The following is a 22,221-nucleotide window of genomic DNA, read 5'->3' as shown; positions in this document are numbered from 1 at the left end:
AGATTGTAGCCAGAACTGGAGCAATTGCAAAACCCTAAATGCATTAAGGGAGATGGGGAGTTATGATAAAATGACAAATGATCTTTCTCTCCATGAGATCCAAAAATCCGTACAGTCAAGGGGTGCGCGTAAATTTGTTGTCAAGAAGGCAGCATGGTCACACCACCACTGAGACCAGACAGAGGCTTTAGCAGTGGAGAAGATTCTCTGGCTGAGATCTGAGTGAAGTCTGTTTTAATAGGCTGCCATTGACTGTATAAGAGTGCTGGACTGAGCGCGTGTGACGTCACTCACAGATACTGCCTTACCTCCAGCTCCAAAAAAATGAAGCCAATTCAGTCGGTATTTTACCGCAATATGGTTGTTGCCATCTTGAAAGTAAGACGACAGTGGTTGGTCCAAGTGGTCTGAGTCAATATTTCAATGGCAACTACTATCACCAATCAGGAGTGAGCATGTTTGAAGTTTACATCTCTTCTGGCGCATGAGAATCTGTCAACCAAACGTTAGAGGTGATGCTAGCAGGCAGCACATGCTTTTACTCAGGCATCTGTTGGGTCAGTTTATAACTTGCAATAAAGCAAAAGTATTATGAAAAAAAAACTAGGATTAGCAAGAACATGTTAAAAGAGGTATCAGGACAAGAATGGTTATTCTGACAAATAGAATGACTGAGTAATACCAGTTTATTTCTCAATAGAAGTTTATGGGATTTTGGCTTCCTGGAGCCAGCAGGCACTTCCTGTTTGGAACGTGAGGGGGGTGGGATCGCTATGTCCAGTTTAGGCCTGCACAATATACCGCAAATTTATCGTTATCGCAATATCCAGCTCTGCAATATGCATATCGCAAAAGACGGCGAATATCGCAATAAATCGCAAACCCAAAATGTGTTAACAATCTTCTAGCAGCTTGAAGCATTTAACGAATCAAATAAATCCCTTTATGCTTTGACCAATCAGATGGACGCCTTCCCATTGTTGACCAATCAGATGGAGGCCTATTATGTTAACCCTGGTCCTGAAGAGCCTCAACCCTGCCTGTTTTCCAGCTCTCCTTAACCAGCTTGCTGTTGATTGGCTGACTCAAGTAATTTCACATCCTGATTGACTGAACACACCTGATTTTGGTTATCATTATCGAGCAGTCTAGGGAGAATTGGAAAACAGACAGGGTTGAGGCTCTTGAGGACCAGGGTTAGCCACCCTGACGTTTGTCCCCCATGTCGATGAGGGTCATTTGGAGTATAATTTTTAAACTGTTGCAATGAAATGGGAATGATGTTTTTGTTTATTTTTCTAATTGTTTATTTACCGCAAATTTATCGTTATCGCAATATTGATCACTAATATCGCATATCGCAAGTTTTCCTCATATCGTGCAGCCCTAGTCCAGTTCTTGTATACAGTCAATGGTTGTAATACAGGTGGGAAGGATGGTGTTAATCACCTTAAGGTTCTGCCAGCAGTGAGTGGTCCAGGGTCGTGAATGTGTCATTAACTCTTAGTTATTTAATTTCTTGTAGTATTGATCAAGCTACTTTTTGACTAATACTTCATTTATCTCAAAGTGTGTCACTTAAAATTGCTCTTATAGATAGAACGTTTGCAAAATGTTGTTAGTTATGTTTGCCACATCCACAGTTTGATGGTAATTTAAAGGTTTAAACTTCAGGAAAGCATTTATTTGCAGCAGTGGCTCATAACACACATGTCCAGCGTGTAATTATACTGTGCTGTCACACTTAAAAGATAATATTGCACTGACTCTTGGGTGCTTTTAAACTCCTCTTTGCATCATGTTTGTGGAATAAAACAAAGATTTTGGAGTTTTTGTGACACTTTTCGACCTGTTTCAACTACAGACAACCAGCTCTACTAGCTTAAATGCAGCTTTGCTTCAATTTAGACGGAACTGCTGCCAAGTGTTTTAATTCATGAAACAATTAAAAAAGGGTTAAAATATTAACACATATTAGATAAGAATGATCATACTGAACATTATGGGTGGAAAGCATAACACTTTAAGTAAAAATGGCAGAAGTTGTGTCGCCTCTGCTTTAAGCTGGTATTAAAACAGTATTTGTTTTTAATCAAACACGGTTTTGGCCTAATCCTCTTAAATTTCAGTCCAGTTGAATAAATTCCTCTAAATCATGATCCAATGTGCAAGATTTGTACACCTTGACCTGCATTGTCTTCCATCTTCAATAAGCCAGTGTTTGCACAAAGAGCTGCTAGAATACTGAAGCTGTGCAAAGTAAGAATTGTGTTTTTATTGTGGCTGTGAACACTATTCTACTGTCATTTACTGTCATTTTTTCCAGTAGTTTGTAACTTTTCTTCCTGGTTTTCATAAACTTTTCTATCAAATGCAAGTCTCACATAAAATCCTATCCCTGGTTATTATTTGACAGTGACTTAAACCAGGGCGATTTCTCTTGCCATTGTTGGTTTCCAAGCAGTTAAGCTTTTCTGTCAGAGCTGCAACACTTTAAAACCTCTGCTCTCTAGCTTTCAAAACAAAACATATTCAGTTGTGACACAAGACATGCAAAATGAGAGCTGTGTAGCAAGGATATTTAGCGTCCTTGTCGTTGGTTGGAAGGTTAAAGGCTTATCAGTTAAGTCTGCATGTGTGTTTTTATTTCCCTGCAATACAAGGTCAAGAGGATTAAGCGGAGAGGATTTTTGATTGCTCTGAGTTTTTACTCTGCTCTTCTCTTCTTCTTTTGTGCCATATGCTGCTATAGAAAAATGCATATTTACTTTCTGTCTTATTTTGAATGGAAATGTCAGGACGTTTTCTATCCCACATCTTGTATAAAGCATTGTGTCTATTTGAATACTTACCCAATTAAAAATTAAAAATTAAAAATCTTTATGAAAGAGTTAGGGTTTGAAAAAAAGGTGGGTAAATTTAGTTCTAATGGAAGTATGATTAAGAACACTTGTCTCTTGTTGCATGTTGGGAAATGTTATGGCACAGATTGCATGCAGCAACAGCAGCAGCAGCAGCAGCATGGTTTAGGGTAGTGTCTATTTATAGGGATGCACATGTGCTCTGCAAGTGAGTTCAAATAAGTTTCCGAGGCCGTCTGTTGGACCTCTATGGTGCAGTCTCAGGGACTCTGCAGACCTAAAGGATCTCTGTTTAAAACTTCCACTGTTATCAGTGATTTTCACTTCAGAGTGGCATCACTGTCAGAAGCACTCGAAATTAAGTAAACTTACATGAAGAAGTCCGTTTACTTTTATTTGTGTTTGATAAATCAGTTATTTTAAGTGAAAAAAATGTGGTTTTGTGTTTAGTTAAGTCAGAGATCAGACTCAACCTTTGATGCTGATTCTGCACTTGTGAATTGTGAAAAGAAGTCCCTCAAATATTAGCGTCAAATAAGAATGCTGTTAATCTTAAAATGTAACAGCAAGTAACCTTGTGTTTTGTGGATACATTATAGTCTGCATAATTAACTTTAGAGGGAATTTATCAGTAAAAACCAAAATAATATTTTAATGTGAAAACATTATGTTATTGATAAGTCACATCATAGTTGAAACTCTTTGTATCTCATTGTTGTAAAAGATTGAACAGGGGTTAGTGCAGGATTTTTGGCTTTTTATTCAAACAGATTTGTAGTCGACTATTATTTTCTAGATCTTTAAAAAGCATTTTCATTCTAGTTTAAGGTGTTACTTTTTTCTTTTAGGTATGGACTCTCATTTGCTCTTTGCGTGAGCTAAAATTCACTCCCTAATGATTTCCCTTTTAACTAAATTAAACTTGAAGTTGTTTATTTACAAATTACGGTAAATCTAAATAACTTGAGGTTAAATTATCATTATTTGAATATTAATGAAAAGTTTTGTTTTTCGTTACTGTGCATCTTAGCAGACGTATTGACTCTGTCAAAGGAATTGGACATAAGGAGAGACAGGTAAAGTCCAGACTGCATTATCGCCCAGTTTCTAAGATTTCATTGGTGAATGTGATTGGCTAATCTTATTTAGTTGTGCAATCAGAGGGGGTTGTTTGTGTATGACCGCACAAAATCTGCCATTGTTTCTGTTTACGGAACCCATTCTAAATTAAAATAATTATTTTCTATCATTAATGTAAATTTCCCAAAGCAGTTTGTTCATTCACCACGTCTTTTTTATTGTCAAATATCCCCAAGAGGGCGCTCTATCTTTTGCTCACCTAAAGGTTTTTGGGAGTTACAGGTACACAGCTTACTTGTCAAAATATATTTTATCCACTTTCTTTGCTAGATTAGTAAAGAAGTTAGTTAACATTTATGAATCAGTCTCATTCTTACTGGTTTGATAATGTCCTTAAGGGTAAAACATTGCTCTGTTTGACTCCTTGGTGATAATTCTCCTTTTTTAGTTTCTGACCTTTGCTCTGACAGACTGGACTTCCTGTCTTTGTTAATCAGTTTTTTTTAGGAGAAATATCTATCAATGCTGCAGTAGGGAGCTGAGATTAAACAGTTGTGTTGTCCTTCAATCTGCACTCCTTTGCTCCTCAGAGATTTAAGCTGCACAGTAAATTCAGGCACATGCAAATACCGGTGCATCAGGGATGACAGCAAAATTGTATGACAACTTTCATTGTCTTTTTAGTACATAGACTGTCTATTCTTATATAAGCTCACTTGGACAACTGGAAGGACACATTTAACCAAATGTTTTACTGACATTAGAGCAGAATGATTGCCAGACTAACCCACTTTCCCATTCTCAGCCACTTGGGCTATTTTGAGACGAACTACATGAAAGAATCTGCAGAGAATACAGAGGCGGAGCTCTCAGTCCTGTTTCCCTGGAAATGAAGGATTCAGCATAAAACTCATCAACGATTTGAGTTTGGGACTAACAATTATTAACTGTTTTATTGCAAAAAAACTGTTGGCAGATCTTTGGTGTTTGCCGAGAGCAGTTATGGTTTTCCAGAGACAGATTTTTTAAAATATTTTGTGGGACATTTATTGTGCAACATTTCTGGTGCTTGTATTTATTATAATAAAATACATTTTAAAAACTAGCTTTTACTTAAGAAAATGCTTACTCTTTGGATGTGTTTCAAACCCAGGAGGTTTTTTTCCTTCTGGGATTTTAGGAGTTGCTGCTAGATAAATAGCAAAACCATGGAAACAGAAATTAGCATGTAGCAATGGAAAACCTGACAGGACTCGCTCTGGATGTGAGATGAGAGGGAGTTACGCTGCCTCAGAGGCTGTCAGACAGGAAGGCGAGAGCAGAGAGGCTGTTTCAGTCAGTTCACTCGCTGATCCACGTTATATCTGTCTACCTGGAGCTTAATTGTCCTGCCAGACCCTCAGGAGATGGCGCACAAGATGAAGTACCTTTTTACGTCTGAGAGGGATCATAGAGCCCATCTGGTAACTCTACTGTGTTGCATGGGTCAGTTTTTATCTTCTGGCTTCCTTAAACGATTGGTCATGCGTCTGTGCTTGGTCATTACTAGCAGGTCAGATATACAACTAACTGAGTTCTCTGATCCATAGATTGGAAAAGGCAGGAGGTGATCTCATGGTAGATTTGTAACTGTGGTCACTGAATGTTAACGGCAGTAGCAATAAGGTTACTAGTTAATTGATTTTGAGAGTGACAGTTTCAATTCTCAATAATTCCTGAAAGAGGAGAACATTTTTCATGTGGAAGAGATGGAAGCAGGGAAATGAGTCACAGCTCTGATTGACAAAAGAATATGTACTAAAACATTTGGCAGACATTTTGTTTTGCTTAACAATTGCTTTCCCTTGCAATCTGGTTCCATCTGTGTCACAAGCATAGACAGACATATACTGGACCAATCATCTCTGCCTTCACCCATAATCTGAAAGGTGAAGCCTGAATAGGTGCAGCCACAGTGTCTGGAGTTTGTTCTGGCCAACTCTGTTGGTCCAGAAATGGTTGAGAAAAGCAAGATTTTTGGTGGATCCACTCATAAGGCCACTCACCTGCTAAAAAAACCACTGCACAAGGCTTATAAAAACAGGTTCTTATGAATGAAAAATGAAGTTAGAGAAATTAAAACGTTTTCAGGCAGTCAACAAATGACAAATGACATAAAGTTGACAGTAAATCCCTTCCTCTTAAAACCAGCCAAGAATGGTGATTTTAGTGGTTCTTTGTTGGCTTTAAATTTTGGAATGAAGCATGAGGGCTTGATCATAAGTAACAGGATTTGCAAGGATGCGAAGAAATGAAAAACAATGGAAACATTGGAATAGGCACAAAGTTTAGTTTCTCTTGTCTTTGAATTGACTCAACGAATTTGAAGCCAATATAATATTTTTGGCCATATTTTTATGATATGTAGTGGCATCAGATGATAGACACATCAGGAAGTGATGTACATGGTCATGTGTCAGTCATGATCATGCTAGCATGTAGTCAGAATAAAGCAGGTATTGGATTGGCATGTTTACACAGAAACTGATGGTGTCTTGAATGCACCTAGAACATTTTCTGCTTGCTGACAGCTTTCAAGACTAATATTTTAAGATCCATTTTTTCATAAAGGTCAAACAAAGGATTGAGCCAAACATTTAGACCACCGAATTATCAAGACTCATCATATCAAACAAGTATCTTCAATAATCTGGTCTGCAAACCAGCATTTCAGTGGGCAATTTATGTGAAATTATTTTAAAATAGTATTAAAAATGTGAAAGTAAATCTTTAGTTAAAAAGTGAATTGGTACAAATGTCAAAAGAAACTTTAAGTTTTCCTTCGTACAACTACAGCACAGCAGTTAAATATAACAATAAATGGATGGAAGTTAATCTGTCCATTCATCTCTTTGGTATGAAGGGTAACCTTTTTCTTATTCTATCTTGTGCAGATGAAAGAGACAGAGTGCAGAAGAAGACCTTTACAAAATGGATAAACCAGCATCTATTAAAGGTAAGAAAACCTTTATATATATATATATATATATATATATATATATATAAACTGATATGTTACAGGAATCTTAACAACTGTAGAAACTGTGATATTTTGTTCTTTCCCAACTGTTAAAACCAGTTTTTGAACGTCATTCAAAACCACCTTGGAAAGTCCTAACATGTTACAATTTCCTAATGAAAATGACTGAAGCTTGTTAACAGACATTTACCCTCACATTTGTGCAAGGTTTTGTTGCAGAAACAAGTTCTTTTTTTAAGGGAGAAATTAAAATGATTATTTTGGCATTTGATGACTGTGGAATTTTATGAAGTGATTTAGGAGAGAGGGCAAGAAGGAACACGAGTCATTGGATGCATCATTACTAAATGTGTGGTTTTGAGGCAGGTGAGAAACTTTCAGTTTAGTGACGCTGTTCATTTTGCATGAACATGCATTTTTCGGGAACTTTAACCGTCAGAAGCAGGATTCAGGGTTGTTAGCTAAAAGCTTGTGCACGGCATGTGTCCTAACAAGTCCTTTTCTTTGCTCAAAAAGAAAGCAAATAGAGTCTGTACAAATATAGTCAAGTAGAGATACACATCTATCTATCATGTCTATTTGGAATACCATTATGAAATATTTTTATTCCGTCCCTTTTCTCTTATTTTGCTCTTAAATGAGCAGGTTTGTGGTCTTCTTCTCTGTCGGAGATAGAGTATGTTTTAGGTGCAGACACAGTCCGGTTTGTTCTGGTCCTGTGTGTTCACTCACTGGAATGTTTCTATCTTGAATCTGAAAATGTATGCAGAACAATAATGTTGTAGAAAAGAGGTTTTGGTCACAGCTCAGCAGAAGTAGAAAATATTGTTATTTATAATACTTTCATGCATTTTGATTGACTCAATGTGACATTTACATGACATGCAAGCAACTAAATGAAAGCTCATTTCAGATCACGTAGGCAAAGGAACAAGGGCAGTTTTAAGATGTCTATGAAGACTCTCATTCATCCAGGTTGATTCCATCATAGTAGTAGGTTTAAGGGCTGTCATCTGGACTTGGTTTTTAAAGTTGAAGAAGTTTCACCTCTTGTCCAAAAGGCTTTGTCAATTCTGAAATAGCTGGTGAAAAAGCTGGTTTATATGTGCTCGTGGGGGAGGAGTCAGACCTGAAACTGGATGGTATTGTCAACTTAGAAACCATGTAGTCTCATACCATCCAGTTTCAGGTGACTGAAACTATGATGGCAGTTTTAAGAATTCTTCCGTCAATCTCAGCAGTGAGTCCTCCAGCCGTCAAAGAAGTTTTGTTCAGGCTCGGTTTGTTGATTTCAGAAATTGGTTTATTGCACGGCATAAAAAACACACACTTGTGATGAATGTGTTTGTTTAAAACTAAATGTTACAAAGAAAAATGTAAGAAATAGACATACATATGAAGTGCTGTGGTGTGAAACAGCAGTTCATGGCCTCTACAGATCTGATTAAAATACACTTTTTAGCAGTCCTCATTTAATCTGTGTGGTGTTTAATCTGTGTGGTGTCTTTGGATCTGGGATTTTACTGTCTGTGTTTGACGTTTAAGAATAAGAAGCATTTATGTTGGAAGGTTATGTGCAGCCCTATGAATTTGCATGTCCTCCACTGATGACACGCTCACTGGAGCTCACACTTTTGCATTATGTAAGCTAATGTTTTTATTCTGAAGAAAAAAACAAACTGATTTATGAAAGCTGCAAACAGATATTCTACACAAAACAGTAACATGTCATAGAGTATACAGAGGAATTTTGCAGATTTTGCTGAAATATCAAAAGTGCTGAGTAACAGTGCGGGAAATGCCTTTGTGGCTCGGTAACATAAAGGTGCCGGTCTATTTTGGCTTCACAGCTGTGGCTGTTATCTGGGATTACAGTGCTGAAAGCCCTGTGTGAAAGCAGGCCACTGGGCTCTCGTGTGATTTCAGAAGAGAGGTATTTAGGACAGTAATGAGAAACGGACATGCATGGAGGATGCAGTTGTTAAGTGACTTGCTCAAGTGTTTTGATGAGGTGCTACAGTGCTAACCTGCAAGCTGCTGAGCAATACGCATTCCCTTCTAGAGGAGGAGAAAAAAGACAGCAAAGCAGAAAATATTTGTAGTGTTTTGCAGAAGTAATAGTTAAAATGAACTATGATCACATATTAATATTTTTTTATGTATTAGCAGCCAAGAATATCCTAAATTAAATGCATATTGAGTAAAGGGTGCATTAATATTAAGGAAACATAGAAAAAGTACAATAAATTGATGACATTTCAGCTAAAAATAGACCATTTAAATTAATATTAATTCAAAATTTGTAGGTCAATTATGATTTTTATCTATCTTGTCGTGGCTGCAGGTGCGAAAGCATATCAACGACTTGTACGAAGACTTACGTGATGGACATAACCTGATCTCACTGCTGGAGGTTTTGTCTGGAGATACACTGGTGAGTTTTTGCTTTTTTGTTGCTTGAGATGTTTCGTAATGTGATGAAACTCAGGCTTCTCCACATAAAACTCTGACGACGTTTGTGGAGCTTCACATTGAGGTTTATTGTAGATTCCTGTTCAGCCATATCTTTCACGTTAGATCTAATGTGGTACTCATAAAATGGAGGGATTATTTCTTATTTAGGTGATTATTTAGTGTCATTCACTGGGCCCTTTTCCTTTCACTCCCACTGTATGTAAGTCATGGTATGTGCACAGTTAGTCATGGGGGTGGGGAGGGATTCCTGGGATTTTACCATCTGTGATGAAATCTGTTGTTTTTTCCCATCCCTCTTTTTATTAAAGCCCTCAAAATATCATTTTTTCTTATTTCAATTCTCTTCCGTGATGAATGCCAATGTGATTAGTGACACTGCACCCAAAACACTGATGGAGCTCACATTTCTTTATGGGTTTTTCCAAGTTTTGTTCGTGATTGCAGTCAGGCATCAAAATCTAAGGTTACACAGGTTTAGCCTATACCGGGTGAGATCACAAAGAGTTACGTTAAAGAATAAAGTCACCAAGCACATAGAGGAAAGCTAATAACAGGTGAAATCAATCTATGTGGTCATCCACTAAGGTTTCCATCAAGTAATGACACATAGACAATAATAAGCTTTTCATCCCAATAACTCATCAAAGCTGTTATTAAACAAGAAATTGTGTTTTAGCTGGAAATATCTTCTGTTATTGCAAGATAGAAGTTAACAGATATCATCTGGGTATATGCACAATAAATTGAAAATGTAATATCAGCTTGTGCAATATGTATATTGCAACAGACGGCGTAAACTGTGATAAATGGTTACCTTGAATGTAAAAACAATCTCATGGTCAGCTTGAAGTATTTAACAAATCAAATAAAGCACTTTATGCATTTCACCAATCGGATGAAGCCCCTTTTTTTGTTAGATCCCCATCTCCTACGCAGGCATGGGTCATTCGGAGTACCATTTAAGTTATGTTAACTCTTATTAAATAGTACTGTTGCAGTAAATGGAAATGATGTATTTGTTGTTTTGTCATATCAACGGTGATCGCTAATTTCGCACATCACAAGTTTTCCTGATGTCTTGCATAACCAGAGGTTGTGTGAGCTCCTTTTTAACTTATTGCTGTTACAAAACAATGAGAAATTAGTATTTTTTCACATTAAAATCTGTATGTTCATGCTAGAAAAAACTGTGACTTTTAAAACAGAAAAGATTACTACAATGATATTTTGTATAGTTAACCTCTTGAAAAATTAAACACAACACAAGTACAATATAAAAAAAAATGCAAAAAATTGGTTATTTCTTAAATTTTGAGTATAAATAATTGTATATCAGTTTTATGGATTCATACACTGATGGATTGACTAGGAAAACAGTTGTATTTGGAGGATTGGTTACTGCTACGAATACCATACATATTATTGACCTCATGTTATGTGCAGTTATGTGCAATTCTCATCCCATTGAATTTTTTTTTTTTTAATAACCTGCCTATTGAAGTAATCTCATTTTGCATTGTGGACTGGATACTGTACAACAACCCCCAGCTGTTGATGCGTTTGTCTGACTTTCATACTCTTAACTATCTGTCTGTTTTCAGTTTACATCTCACTTTTCCTCCTCTTCTTTCTTTGACTGCTTTCTGTCCATTGTCTAACTTCCTTATGATTTGGCCGCTGTATGTGTGTCCATGTCTCCCCTTTTTCCCCATGTGTTCCCCCTTTCGCTGGTAAAGCCAAGGGAGCGTGATTTTCTGAAGACTTTGCGGTTGGTGAGTGGGACAGAAGCATGTGCAGTTGAGCAGCATGGAGACACAGTGGATGATGATAAGGGGGTACGTGTGGCTTGCCCCTCATCCTTTTTAAGCAAAAGACTAATTTTGAGTTTGCTGTGGTCACTTAAAAGAGGAGAAAAGCAATTCCAACATGTGATTAGAAAAACTGCTGGAGGAGGTATTTTTAGAAGGATTACTGTATATTTCTTCCCTTTTTCCATGTTTTCACTTCTGCAAAGCTGAGCTTAATTGTAGTTTTCTTTTTGGTGGTGACCTAATCTATATTTTTAGTACCAATAGAGTTAAATATTATTATGACGTAATTCCCTCCCAAGGGTTCTCTTTAAAGACCCATCCAATCATTGTTTGATCTAATTTAAAAGTGGTCCAAATGGTCTTTTAATTATGATTATGCCATTTCTAGCCAAAAAAACAAACTTTGTCGTTTTTTTAAGACATAGTTTTTACAAAGTGGTAGTAGTTCATCAAAAACTCTCCATTGGCCCGTAGTAAGCCTGCCCCCCCTCCTGTCAGACATAACTGAGAGCTATCTGTTTACATACTCTCCCACTAGCTTACAGCCCCTTGTTCGCCCCCCAAAAAATGGCAAGCAATGGTGGAGCTATCCAGGTGTACAGTTTAGAGCCAAATACTAGCTCGGACGAGGAAGACGTACATGGATCTAGCAGTCTGCAAATGGATGCATCAAAATGGAGCGGAGCGAGGAATTTGTGGTCTGGCCAGCATATTTCTACCTGACAAATACCCACTTTTTCAAATAGTATTTTTTCGTCTTCATCTAAATCCTCCAAACATTTTCAATAAAAACATATTCAGAAATTCAATTTTAAGCTTATGCTTCTTTATATATGTCCATATATTTTTTCCATCATCAAACAATTATCACAAGAATATGATAAAAACACCAAAAACACGTTTTTTTTAAGGGAATGGGTCTTTAAGAGCTAAATTTTATGGGGGTATTTGGAAAATGCACACACACCATTTCATTAGCTTTGCAGGGCTTCACTTTCAACTTTTTTGTTCATTTAATAGTTTTTACAATTAGCTAAAGACTGAAGGTAGGATGATGGCAGGAAATAGAATAAAAGGGCTGGTTTGACCAGAGGCTTTTGCTTTGCTCCTGAGATGACTGAGACGGCTGGATGCAGCTGAACTCCTCTGCTGCTGCTGCTGCTGCACCCTGGCTTGAATGCACTTTCCATTCCATTACCTCATGCTGTGGCCTCCGACCGTTCAGACCCATTTGCCACAGGAGATCATATATTACAGCACTCTATGATCATCGATGGCAACGGGAATTTAATCTCAGAGCTGCTTTTTCTTTCAGGTCTCATTCATTTTCTCATCATGCAGACAGATAATGTGGAGAGATGAAAATGTGTGAAAAAAAAAACATTGTGCTATGGTGGTTTTTTGCAATACATTGGCAGTTTGCACAAACTTTGAAAGAACTGAAAATGGTTCCTTTTGTTGGTGGGGTTTCAGCCTGTGCATAGTTGCAGTATTGACACTTTTACTGTCAAAGATCAGTGGGTAAGAAGCATGCCCTATATCCTCTATCTATGTCCTGTCATGTTCCAAATCGCATTCATGACTGATCGTCTCTGTCAACATCCACAGCCTCGGGAAAGAGGAAGGATGCGTTTCCACAGACTCCAAAATGTCCAAATTGCCCTGGATTATTTAAAGAGGCGGCAGGTAATCATCTTAAACAACATTTTCTGTTCTCAAACCTATTTTGATCCGTTATGTTAAAAATCACATCAGAAGTGGACAAAAAGAAAAACAAACAAACCATCTTTTGCAAATTAGAAGCAAAATCTCCAAACTGTTTACATAAGCACTCAAAATTATTGTGTGCAGCTGCATTGAGTTTAGAGGCCACACCTTAGTCAACAGTCCACAGTCATATTGCAGCAAACGAAAGTGAATGACATCATGTAGCAACAATCAGAGGAAGGCTGTTGACTCTGTTCGCCATCATTCCTCCCAACAACAATAAATACTTTAAAAATAATTTTTATGACCTTACAATGTATTACAGTTACTTAAAATAGTAATTACAGGACTCAAGGAGATCTGATGATGGCCCCCACAATCCTGCTTTGCTTTGTAGGAACACAGCCTTGTTGAGCTGAGGCCAGATGTGACGCAAAGCAGGAGACAAAAGATTCACAGATGTCATAAATGAGTGCTGTTTTGGCACCAGACACACATATGCATCCACTGTTGTCATCACATGTGAGATCATTCAACTTTTTAGACCACACCCCTCCACGCCAACTGATTCCGGTTTCCCTAGAGAGGAAAGCTGTTTGAAGCTGAATACTTGATGTCATTCTATCAGATTCCATCAGCTGGAAGCAGAAATAGTTGGAGTTCAACTCAGTTTGTTCCCAAAGCAAACATTGGAGCTTTGGCACCACCTTGTGGTGATTTATTTATTAACATGCGAGTCTGAATAAATAGATTTATTTGGGAAATAAAAAAAAGAGTGATGAAGGTTAAAACTTAAGATAATTGTGCTTTTTTTCCTCTCATCAGGTCAAACTTGTAAATATCAGGAATGATGACATCACAGATGGAAACCCAAAACTGACCTTGGGGTTGATCTGGACCATCATTTTGCACTTTCAGGTAATAATAATAATGTTGTTTTTTTGCAACAATTATTCATGATGTTTTTTGCTTTTATGACATATTTAACCACTAGGCATCAAAACTGAGCAACTTCATGTGGAATGTGAAATAACCTTTGTACAGATGTGTCTTAATATGTTAGATTTGTGTTTTCCATTGAATTTGTTTAATATGCAAGCAGAAGTTTTGCAGTATTAATGATGTGCAGAAGTCACACTTTAGTAATGTAGATGTTTTTGTTCATATTTGGTTAAAAACAAGATTCTTGAAAGACTTTAAAAAAAAAATCCTCCAAAAGGTTTATAAATCAACAACAAAAAAAATCTAGAAAAATATTCCCTCAGGCAATGCTTATTATTGCGGTTGCACAAATCATTAAGTTAAGTTAATTAGCTGGTACATGCATACCAGAAACATCCAAACAGCGATCAATGGAGTCAACGACTGCTCACACAGCACCTTTATTTTTCTTTCTTTTCTACCTATTCTTACGTTAGAGACATAATAGTTTTGACTTTTACTTTCATTGGTAATAATGCTTTGTTTCAGAAAACTGCTGTCACCACTTATAAAGCATGCATGGGCTAGTTTGATTCCCAGCTTCATTAAATTAACAGATTTAGAAAAAAAAAGCAGTTGAGGCCAGGCAAAACCCCATCAAACTTGCTGACAGCTGGCGTCCGTGATGATGCCAACACCTGCCGCTGTCAGTCTCACGCAAGCCCCGAAGCACCTGATGGAGCTGGACCTGTTTGTTCTTGCTGCAGAAGGACAGCAGGGCCCTTCAGGAGAACATGTTCTTTCCAGAGTCACAGTACACACCACTTGCTTTATAGAATAGTAAAAGATACAGAAAACTGGCAAGTATGAACAGAAAGACATTTTTGGAATACATGCATTAATATTTCTGTCATTTTCAGTGGTTGGCTCTCATTTTAATAGCAAAAACATCACATTTAGTCGTTTTTTTGAAGTTGAAGACTTTTTTTTGGTTGATTGTCTGTTTTTTACTGTAATACAAATATATAAATCTGTTCTGCCGCGTTTTTTTAAATGTAGTAAGCCTACCATGATATGGAATGATGCCTCACTGGTGTTTTCTTCATACTTGTCTGACTTGTCTGGCTGTTCAGTTCTGATTAGATCCGATATATTTGTGAGCTATTTTTTGCCATTTGGATACCAACCCAAACACATAAATACAACGTCTTCATGCATTTTATTCCCTAATCGTAATTCATGCTAAAAGTCAAAGCAACAAAGTTGGAACTCAATTCTTACTGGTGGTACTGCTTCCATTGCTGGCGCATCATAGAAAGCATCATCGGTTGAAGTTTCGATTCTTCTTGCAGTCAAGTTACTCTACTTGTTATTGTTAGCCGAGCTGTGCTCTATACTAAATGACGAACTCCAATTATTTACTTTTTTGTGCTGTAAAAAAGGAGAAAGGACTTTACATCAGGGCCCTTTTTTTCTGGCAGAAGTTCTGGGATTTTACAATGACTCACTTCTTCTCTTGAGCATTTGTATTCGTTTAAGCTGCAGTCAGGGTGATCTGCTCAAGTAATAGCATTTGCCTAAACCACAAGACTGAAACCCCACCTCTGGCTCATCCATTGTGAAAAGCTCGATTGACAGTCAAAAGTAAAAGTGCTCAGATTGGCTCAACCTTTCTGCTTTTGTGTGCTGTTTTAGGTTTTTAAAGTCCCTGACTGAAACTTTAATGCGCCTCCACTTGCCAGCCACTTCCAGTTCAAAAGCTATTTCCACAAACGGTGTTAAAAGTAGCAGTGACGTGTTTGTTTATGGTCATGACAGCCTGAAAACAGGTCTGTCAACAAATAATTCACGTTCTTGCTCAGCTTAGAGTTCCAAACATGCCAGTGATCCTGGTGTGTGCTTTTATAGTGTTTGTGCTGGATTAGCTCAGCCATAGAAATGTTCCAAAGGTCAGGAAAGATTCCAGTGTCAGCGGAGAGACGTGAGCGAGAGCAAGAGGGAAATTCATCGTGAGAGAGTCTGACCGGAAAACTAAAGGACAAAGTCTGTTCCCGAGGGTAGGGAGCTTGTGAACTGGCTGCCATGCCGGCTCAGCTTGTTGTGCGCTGCTTGCACGGTTTTACTCTAGATTTCTATCAGGAGTACATCTTCAGAAAATTGGATCCTACTGGATAGTCAAAAATGGGTTGCTTCTGGAAGTTAGGATGTTTGTTGGAGAATAAGATTTTAGTTGTCTGACAGCCATGGGAAACAGTTTGGGCTGTGTTCGGGCTCCTAAAGAGGAATATGATGTTGGCTCCAACAAGCTCCCACTGAGAGCCCAATCAAAAGACTTCAAAGGTCGTCGCTACTTTCAGAGGAAAAAGCGGAAATCAGAGGACTTAAGGTCATTCATCTCCACTGGGACTCTTGGAAACTGTGCTGATTTTCAGGATGATTGTAGAGGAAATCATGCAAACCAGGAAAAAGACTCACCGTTCAGACAAGCAAGCATCAGCAAAGATGTCCATGCTGGACCAGTTAATGTCCTCACAGAGGCAGCTGTTCTGCCCCTCTGCTCAGGGTCTGCATACAGTCCTAAAGACTTGTCTGCAGATCAACAAACCTCAGAAAGTTGCAGATCTGGCGTGGAAGGAGAGCTCCATGGTGTTAGCCCAACTTCCAGGATTACCCCAGCTAAGCAAGAAGGGAAGGTGCTAAGGAGAACGGTCAGTCTTGGAGCAGTGGAGCACAAATTGCAGACCCCGAGAGGCAATGACAGAACTGCAAGTGAGGAGAAGTTCTCCAGGATTATATGTGAATCTGGATCATGCAGAGAAAGAAGGATGACTCTTACCAGCTGCCCTTACACTGAGATCATTCCAGCTAAGTGTGTTAACAGACAACACAAGGTAAAAGAAACTATTGGCTATTGGCTATTTTTATTTAGATCCATTTGGACTTAGAATCCATGTAGTGACATTTCAATGCAAGCTAGATGAAGAAAAATTACATTTATATTTATGTTCAATTGTGTGACTGAAGTGTTTGATTCTTTGGTAAAATGATTCATTTTGGGTCTGTTGTCTTTATCTTTGTTTCTTAACTTGAGTAGCGGACGATTTCATATAAAAACTTGAATGAAATTCATTTCTTTAAACGCTCATTTTCATATAAAACAGTTATATCTCTGAAATGGCAATAAATGAGACCAGAAAAAAATCCTTGACTACCTGTTGGTAACTACAGTCACTGTGAGTCCATGACAATCGGATGATTGATTAGGGAAAAGAATATATATTTGACACATGATGCACACGTGAAGGCATTTCTGTTTAATAGTTTAATAATAATAATTTTTGGTGTTTCTTAACCTGTTATTTAAATATAAACTAAGGTGTCAAACACTGGTGTGATTGGAAGTTTGTTTCAGTGTAAATGTGGCTAAATGGATCTTAACGGTGTGTAGGTAGATATCAGAGTCTCTGGTGTGCATTAGTAGGAATTTATTTTTTAGTGTTATTTTTTTATTTGTTATGTTTCGACCATATATAAATAAACAAGGCTTCAGTTTATGTCTTTAATTTTGTTTGAATTTAGCAGATTGGTACTGAAAGCACAGTACATTTCTAGTAAATTATTAGTAATAAGTTACATCTTATTGTTTGGTTTGCTTGTGATTGGAAAATTTGAGGTGAAAGGACTAGATCAAATGTGTCTCTAGGCATGTTAAAAGCATAAAAAAATATATTTGTCTGACAGGAACACCAAGTCTTTCTTGATCTTGGGTGTTGCTTTTGTTTGCGGGGTGTCTGCTGTGTTACTGAAAGCTGACATTTATGCTGGTATTATGGATTTTGCCTTACATGAGCTGAATCTGTTGAATGAAGTTTATCTGCTTTCTTGTAATCTTGCTTGTTTCACTTTGTTTGATCGTTGACATTTCTTTTGAAACAAAACTGCAGATGGAATCATTACGATGAAAATATTCCTAATTGGCAGACTGACTTATTGGTTCTTTTGTTATCAGACACGGGGTATGTTTGACACATACCTGACGTGTTTCAACGGAAGTCTTCCCTCTTCGTCAGAGTCGTCATCAGATGGTTGCGTGTAACGTCTATAAAAACATTTGATTGTGACTTCCTAATTGGCATTTTCATATTAAAATCAATTTAACGGGTCAAAAGTTAAAAATGCTTCGAGTCATTTAAAGTAGGATTAGTTATCAAACATCAGTCATTTGGGCACCAAAAACCCTGTGGAGCTCCACTTGAGGTTTTATCCTGCTTATAGTGGATAATGTGCTGTAAAGCTGTTGGGTAGTTTGATTATGTAACTTTATCACACATTCCTAACATGCAGCTGACTATTTTTTTCCTTTGAAGCTAAAAACCTGGCAGAGAAAACTGTTAATATGTCAGCTGTTATGGTAATAAAACGAGGAATGGTCGGAAAGATCCCAACAGTGATATTACGCTGTGAGTAATATTGACTGGAAATGAATGTGGTAAAACATAAGAATGACATTTGTTGAAATATATGCTGGCCTTTAAAAATAAAGGTCGCAATTATGATTTTTTTGACTCTGGTTTTATTAAATGCCAAATATTTGCTGTAGAATTCTTGATGATGTGTTTAGATAATCTGTTTTTGTTGTAACCAAAGGGATGCTGCTCTTTCATAATTTTGTTGTAATGGAATAGCCAGGTGTAGAGAGAAATCACACGAAAACCGCCACAAAGAGGGATTTAAGAAAAACAAAACTCCTCACAAGAGGGATAAACTGCAAAATCCTAAGTAACAGATAAGACAAAATCAAATGCCAAGCAAACCTCAGTGTGGGAGCAGCAGAAAAGGTTTGGGAGCATGAGGGGTGCACCGACATCAAGGACTGAGAAGCTAAAGCTTAATTAGCCACTGATTAGAAAGTGCAGGCAGCTGAACTTTCCTCAGAGAACCACAGTTGAGGAAGGTGGATACATCCAGGTGGAGCAACAGCTGACATGCAAAACACAATGAAGAGGTTAGACAAGTAAAAGAAACTTTAGTTCAATTATTTGGAAATTGACTGTCCCATCAAGGAAGACAAAATCCATTGAAGGGCCATCCTAGCCATTCCATATTTTCAGGTAGTTGGATTCTTGTAGCACAAATGTACTAAATCTGTACCCGACTAACAACAAAACCCCAGATCATGGCACACCAAAAACGATTTATTTTAAATGGCCGCACACATAATGAATATTCTTGCTGCAACTGATGCTTCCATCACTTCAGAACAGAATGAATGTGAACTTGTTTCTTCTGTCTTTACAAGTTTAGGCCTAATATTTTAAAGATTTCACCTCACCTATGAGTGTTTTTTTAAGGCTACGCATCTGTTCAGTCTAAATCTTAGGAATTCTCTTTGCCTTGAGAGGGACAAACCGCTCTTTACCTTTAGTACTAGGAATGTAAAGCGGCAATTTAACAACAATTTGATTCGTGTCATAATTTGAGGTTGTTGATATAATTGATAGCCGATACTGGTTCATTTTGAACGATCTGATTAGATCCAATTCACCTAAAATGGATCCTTAAAATTTATAGCCAAAACATCAACCAGTGTGACTCAGAGATAAATACCTGGGTGCTGAACAGTGCAGGTGACGTTTTCCAGATTCCTTGTATGTTTTGCAAGATAATTAAGAGTAAATTAATTGTGTACAAACAAACAAGTAAACAAGAACTAATGACATATCCATTCACATTTAATATTTTTAAATGTCAGTCCTCTGTTTTTTCCACATTAAAATAATACATACGGAACATTATTAGACATGTGACCACACCCTGTATGGTCTTTGCAAAATTCAAAGTGTTTGCACACATTGGACTGGAATGATGGCTGGATCCAAATGGTATTTTCCAATGTGGATATAATTTATTTCATTTAGACACGATTTTATAATGTTATAGTTCAATTTGATTCAATTCAATTAACAACTTTCACCTGCTTCAGACAGATTGATCTAGTAGTTGGATTGTGGGAATAAAAGTCGATTATTACACCTCTGTTTACTACTAAACGTAACGGTTTTGTTTGTGGGTTTTGTTGGACCACTAGATCTTGCCAAATGTTTAAGGATCTGATGATCATTTAAACATATTTTTCAAACCACATTTTTTTCGTGAAGATGATGGTTCTTCAATATTTGAACACTTTTTATTAATATGTATGTCTTTTCTAAACTATAGGGAGAGATCTGAGCGTATAAAGTGAGGTTTGTTGCAGATGATATTTGACTCAAAAGCTTAATACATTTCTGTGAAATAGTTGAAGAATTGTTGTTTCTTATTATGCTTTTATTTCTAAGGCAAACTAATGTGTTTGTAGCATATTTGTTTCAGTAGTTACGTGACTAAATGAAGCTGCTTGGACACTTGATCCATAGTAAAACACGACTGAGGTTCTTTCATGATTTGGGGATACTTTGCAGCATTTGCTGCTGCAAGAGCTAAACGAAATATTTAAATGAACATCAAATAATAACAAGTCATTTAAGACTCAAGGACCTAAAAATTGAAAGAATATATACATTTCTAGCAGAAATATGCATTATAAAAGCTTTTAGATGAATTTGATGTTTCTAAGCTGTTATTCCTTCTCTTGGTTCTTATCAAATCATACAGAAACCTGCTGATTGTTGTGTGTGGATTGATTTATGTATTTATATTGTTTTTTGTTTGTATTGTATAACAAACATACACATACACATACACATACATGATAAATTAGCTTCTTTTGCTACCCTTTTAGCAGTTCTGATGTGAAAATGTTTTATTTGGATTTTTTGTTGCCTCTTTACCAGACCTTTTTCACCAAATTCTATCAAATTTATAGAAGGATTTAGGGTACATTTTTACTAAAATAGATACAGATATGATCGTTTTTATAAAAAAATCTTTTTTTTCACAGATCTCAGAGATCCATGTGACAGGGGAGTCTGAGGACATGACAGCCAAGGAGAGACTGCTGCTCTGGTCCAAGCAGATAACAGATGGCTATGTTGGCGTACGGTGTGATAACTTTACAACTTCCTGGAGAGATGGAAGGCTTTTTAATGCTATCATCCATAAATACAGGTATTAACACTTATAGAGGATGAGCTTTTGTTCAATTTTCAAATTAAAGTCGTGATTTTAGAATTTAATAAGCCTTAGTTGTTTATTGATGCCTAGGATTTCTATATATTTAGATGACTTTTCCTTTAACTTATTCTTATTTCTTAACTTAAATAATGTTGCTCACCGTCTGGTTTATATTTATTTCTGCAGACCAGATTTGGTTGACATGAGTCGGGTGTCGGCACAAACCAATCGCTCGAACTTGGAGCAGGCCTTTTCTGTAGCTGAACAGTTGGGTGTGGCCAGATTGCTGGACCCTGAGGGTAGGATCCACACTCGGGTTTGGTTCTAAAAACTCTGTAAAAGCCCAAGCATGTTTTGGTTCTGTAAATCATGAGCTTTGAAGCTTGGAATTTGGCTCTAGGATGAGCATAACTCACTGTCAGCTGATTCTTTCTTGACCTTTTTATTACCCCCATCAGATATGGACGTTCAGTCTCCAGATGAAAAATCTGTCATCACGTACGTGTCAACACTGTATGACGCCTTCCCCAAAGTACCCGATGGTGTTGATGGAGTGAGTCCTAATGTAAGTTAATGGCTTTTAGTTAAAAAGTAATACTTTCTAGGTACATCTGTGACAGGAGGTTCTTTTTTTATTGGACAGGATGTTGATATCAAATGGGTGGAATACCAGAACATGATCAAATACCTCAGTCAGTGGATTAAACACAACGTGGCTGTAATGTCAAACAGATCCTTCCCCAACAACCCTGCAGAACTAAAGGTTTGTCACCACAAACAGCAAATATTTTTCTGATTCAACACATTTATTCTGCAATGGATTCTGTATTTCTATTTCTACTTTCTTTTCCAGGCACTTTATACACAGTATATTCAATTTAAAGAACATGAAATTCCACAAAAAGAAAACGAGAAAACAAAAATCCAGAATCTCTACAAGATGCTGGAGGTATTTCACTAAAACTGGAGGGTTGTGCTCCGATGGTTCACTGTATTGTACAGATTGTGAGCCTGTGGTGTGTCTGACAGATGTGGATCGAGTTTGGACGTATTCAGCTGCCCCCGGGTCATCATCCAAATGATGTGGAGAAGGAATGGGGTAAATTGATCGTTGCCATGCTTGAAAGAGAGAAGAGCCTGCGGCCAGAGATGGAAAGGTATGTGGAGGGACTCAATGCTTAAGTGCTTTATTCTCACCTGGCAGATCCTTTTCTCACTGTTCAGTCTTTTGGTT

At 37.3% G+C, this 22,221-nt stretch overlaps 1 protein-coding gene across 6 annotated transcripts in view; it reads left to right on the top strand.

Annotated features, from left to right (window-relative positions):
* The window catches only part of dst (dystonin), a 92,205-nt gene that overhangs the window by 10,259 nt on the left and 59,725 nt on the right, over nt 1-22,221 (top strand). For 3 of the 6 annotated variants that reach the window (XM_023963636.1, XM_023963632.1, XM_023963634.1), the window contains 11 exons: nt 6,875-6,936; nt 9,305-9,394; nt 11,172-11,270; nt 12,855-12,932; nt 13,779-13,871; nt 20,815-20,981; nt 21,174-21,286; nt 21,446-21,552; nt 21,631-21,750; nt 21,841-21,936; nt 22,017-22,144. In XM_023963636.1, the coding sequence (XP_023819404.1) occupies nt 6,875-6,936; nt 9,305-9,394; nt 11,172-11,270; nt 12,855-12,932; nt 13,779-13,871; nt 20,815-20,981; nt 21,174-21,286; nt 21,446-21,552; nt 21,631-21,750; nt 21,841-21,936; nt 22,017-22,144 (1,153 nt within the window). Of the gene's footprint in view, nt 1-6,874; nt 6,937-9,304; nt 9,395-11,171; nt 11,271-12,854; nt 12,933-13,778; nt 13,872-15,895; nt 16,766-20,814; nt 20,982-21,173; nt 21,287-21,445; nt 21,553-21,630; nt 21,751-21,840; nt 21,937-22,016; nt 22,145-22,221 lie in introns of those variants that run through there. The other 3 variants (XM_023963637.1, XM_023963631.1, XM_023963633.1) reach the window with 2 other exon arrangements.

This window comes from Oryzias latipes, chromosome 15 (assembly GCF_002234675.1).
Source record: "Oryzias latipes chromosome 15, ASM223467v1".
NCBI classification, from domain to species: Eukaryota; Metazoa; Chordata; class Actinopteri; order Beloniformes; family Adrianichthyidae; genus Oryzias; species Oryzias latipes.
Note: the sequence above shows the minus strand (reverse complement) of the source record. Positions and strands in the feature narration are given on the sequence as shown.